Below are 4,005 nucleotides of genomic sequence, written 5' to 3' on the forward strand. Positions count from 1 at the left end.
AAAAAAAAAAAAAAAGGACAGAGCCTATGGTTTTTGGTTGATTGAAGCAGTGATTTTTATTTTGGGGCAGGGAGCATTTGAAAACCTTGTAGCTCTTGACTATTGAGACCCAAGCAGGAGGACATTTTTCCAGGTTGTGAAACAAGGTGGTGACATTATCCAGAAGACTCTGAGGAAAGAGGCTTTATTGTGGTTTACAGAGTAGTTTGGGAGGGAAGGTAGAAGAGATCATTTTAAAAGTTATATTCTGGCTGGGCACGGTGGCTCACGCCTGTAATCCCAGCACTTTGGGAGGCCAAGAAGGGCGGATCACGAGGTCGGGAGATCGAGACCACCCTGGCTAACATGGTGAAACCCCATCTCTACTAAAAAAAAAAACTAGCCGGGCGTGGTAGCAGGCGCCTGTAGTCCCAGCTACTTGGGAGGCTGAGGCAGGAGAATGGTGTGAACCCGGGGGGTGGAGCTTGCAGTGAGCCGAGATCGTGCCACTGCACTTCAGCCTGGGCAACAGAGCGAGACTCCGTCTCAAAAAAAAAAAAAAAAAAGTTGTATTTGTATTGCATCCTGGAAAAGACATGGTAGATAAGCTGATATTATGGAAAAAAACTTATCAGGGACTTGTTTTGATGGACTAGATTTGAGGGGTGAAAGAAATCAAGGAGTCAGGCTAGGCGCAGTGGCTCACACCTGTAATCCCAGCACTTTGGGAGGTCAAAGCAGGAGGATCACTTGAGGTCAGGAGTTTGAGACCAGCCTGGCCAACATGGTGAAACCCCGTCTCTATTAAAAATACAAAAATTAGCCGGTCATGGCGGTGCACATTTGTAATCCCAGCTACTCAGGAGGCTGAGGCAGGAGAATCACTTGAACCCAGCAGGCAGACGCTGCAGTGAGTTGAGATTGCACCACTGCACTCCAGCCAGAGCAACAAGAGCGAAACCCCATCTCAAAAAAAAAAGAGAAAGAAATCAAGGAGTCAGAGAAATTGAGCCTTAGGAAAGTGGCTGGATGCTGTGTTGGGGATTGGTCCAGGACTTGGGCCTAAGTAGGAGGATGCTGCTGGTGTGGGGTATGATGAGCCTGCTGTTTACCAGCAGAATATTAGAATAGATGTTTTCTGGTTATGCACTTAGCAACCTCCCTACCAGCACATCTGGGTAAATACAGATTTCTTTAAATGCTGTTCCTTAGTAATTGTTTTTCATTTTGTTTAAAAAAATTCTCAAGGAGAGGGGAAGCTTACATTACAGACTCCCTGGAAAGTCTTCCTGGTCTGCATTGGCACTCAGTTATTTGAAGGTAGCATTTCTAGGTAGTCGTTGAAGGTAGTGCTCCGTGAGAGTCATCCTTTGGGCCTTCTCATGACCACAGCAGTGCTAAGGCAACACCTTCCAGAAATTCTCTAAATGGTTCTGTCAGATTTTAGTGTTGGTCCTAAGACTCATTTGAACTGGTGCTTCTTTAGACTCAGAGTTTACAGAGTATTGTTATAAATTGGAAGGAACTAGACACCACAGTCTGGAGACACTTACTGGCTGTGAAGTGTCTTTCAGTGATGTGGTGCTCCTGTAAACTACACAAGGCTAGGGTTGAGGACGGCTGACCCTTGGGCACTTCTTAATGCTTAAAGTGCTTGCAAAACTAAAAGAATGTTTGGAGTCTTAGCACAGATTCTAACAATGAATGTAAACCCAGCAGAGAGCTGGGAAGCCTCCGTTATGGGCACCAGCTGCCCCAGAGGCATTAGGTATGGGTGTGCACAGAAGCTTGCCCTGGTCTCTGGAAACATCTCTTCTGTAGATTGTGGGGGTGCTGTCCTTTCAGGGCACCTCCTCACCCTCTTTGTTGCTATGATACTTTGTTCGGCACTCTGCCCTCTGCCCTCTGCCTGAGCTCTACCTCAGCCTCATTTAATGTCTCACTTACTTGTTCCTGTCTTATCCAACCTTATGCCTTCATGTCCTTGTCCTTCGCTCGAACTCCTCACCGTGCCACCCTCACCACCCCCACATTGATGCCATTTTCTCTGGATGTAGAGAAGTTTGTTCCTTCATCGTCTTCATTGATTAATTGGGTGATTTCTTTTCAGTTTTCTGTTGCCTGTGTGTTCCATCTTATTTTACTTAGAGTTTATTTAGCAAGTTGTAATTCTGTTTTCCTGTGGGTGCTTTTCCTAATGAACTATTGTGGGTACATTTACAGGGATGAATTCGTTTAACCCCATGTCGTTGGGGAATGTCCAGTTGCCACAAGCACCCATGGGACCTCGTGCAGCCTCCCCAATGAACCACTCTGTCCAGATGAACAGCATGGGCTCAGTGCCAGGGGTAAGTGTTCTCTTTAGCTGTGCTGCAGATAGCCCTCCCTCTCACATGGAACATTATCTAAGCAGCAGAATTCATGTCAGTTGAGAATCCTGTGATTCTTCCTTTGAATTTGGGTTTTGCTTTATTTCTTTCATCTCTCCTTTAAAAAATATCTTCATTACTACACAGAATTATTTGACTGTTAGTTTTTTTTGTTTTGTTTTTTTTTTTGAGACGAAGTCTCGCTCTGTCGCCCAGGCTGGAGTGCAGTGGCCAGATCTCAACTCACTGCAAGCTCCGCCTCCCGGGTTTACAGCATTCTTCTGCCTCAGCCTCCTGAGTAGCTGGGACTACAGGCGCCCGCCACCTCACCCGGCTAGTTTTTTGTGTTTTTTTAGTAGAGACGGGGTTTCACTGTGTTAGCCAGGATGGTCTCGATCTCCTGACCTCGTGATCCGCCCTTCTCGGCCTCCCAAAGTGCTGGGATTACAGGCTTGAGCCACCGCACCCGGCTGACTGTTAGTTATTTTATTGGAGTAACAAATTCATAGGAATGTGTGGCTTTGTGAGAATGTGGGAGTTCCAAGGCTGGAGAATGCAGCCTCAGATACGTGGCCAGCAGGGAATTGTCAGCATCTGTTGACTGAGAGCTCACTCTTCCGAGGCTGCTTTCTAAACACTTTAGAGAACTCATAGGCAGGCATGTCTTAAATTTTAAATTATAGTCTGCTATTGATTTCTATTCAGAGGACATTTTGAAGCTGGCTCATTTGAGAGATTGCCTGAGAAAGTGTGTAAAGTACCCAGGAGCCCGGGAGTTCTTAGCAAGTGGTGATCTCTTCCCATGAGGAAGGGCAGGATGTGAGCCCTGTGCTTGGCATCCTCTGGGGTTGTGAGGCCTTGGATCATTCTGGCTCACCTTGAAAACTCTGGCTGTCAGCTTTGAAACTACAGCTCTGGGGGTGCTTGTTGTCTTGTAGATGGCCATTTCTCCTTCCCGAATGCCTCAGCCTCCAAACATGATGGGTGCACACAGCAACAACATGATGGCCCAGGCGCCTGCTCAGAGCCAGTTTCTGCCACAGAACCAGTTCCCGCCATCCAGCGGGGCGATGAGTGTGGGCATGGGGCAGCCGCCAGCCCAAACAGGCGTGTCACAGGTACTGTGCCCCACTGGGAACCTTGCTCCCTAAAAGATAAAATTCTCATTTTAAGGTTTTTTGTTTTGTTTTGTTTTGTTTTTTGTTTTTTTTTCCTGTCTTCCTTCGGGGAAATTAAAATTGCAGAATGCACATTTCATTTCTGTGTATCAGCATCTCTTTATTTTCCCCACCTTTGTCTTATAGTCCTTACCTTGTTTGGACTTTCTCTTATCCTTTCTGAGTTAACTATATGCAAAAGTGGTAATGGATTTACATTTATTGGTTTGTATGCTTTTGTGTTTTGATCTTGGGGGTTTTGTTTTCCTATTTTTTGTTTGTGTATTTTAAATTCTAAGTTTAATGTGACTCTGAGAGACATGAGGATTTTTGTTGTTGTTGTTGAGACAGAGTCTCTCTCTGTCACCCAGGCTGGACTACGGTGGCCGGATCTCAGCTCACTGGAAGCTCCACCTCCCGGGTTCACGCCATTCTCCTGCCTCAGCCTCCCAAGTAGCTGGGACTACAGGCGCCCGCCACCTCACCCGGCTAGTTTTTTG

The 4,005-nt window shown here is 46.4% G+C and overlaps 1 protein-coding gene across 1 annotated transcript in view; it reads left to right on the forward strand.

Moving 5' to 3' along the window:
- CREBBP (CREB binding protein) overlaps positions 1-4,005 on the forward strand; it is an 89,401-nt gene that overhangs the window by 17,400 nt on the left and 67,996 nt on the right. Inside the window, exons 9-10 of the mRNA XM_011950177.1 lie at positions 2,203-2,327; positions 3,287-3,466. Coding sequence (XP_011805567.1) covers positions 2,203-2,327; positions 3,287-3,466 — 305 coding nt within the window. The remainder of the gene's footprint in view (positions 1-2,202; positions 2,328-3,286; positions 3,467-4,005) is intronic.

This window comes from Colobus angolensis, unplaced genomic scaffold, assembly GCF_000951035.1.
Source record: "Colobus angolensis palliatus isolate OR3802 unplaced genomic scaffold, Cang.pa_1.0 Scaffold303, whole genome shotgun sequence".
NCBI classification, from domain to species: Eukaryota; Metazoa; Chordata; class Mammalia; order Primates; family Cercopithecidae; genus Colobus; species Colobus angolensis.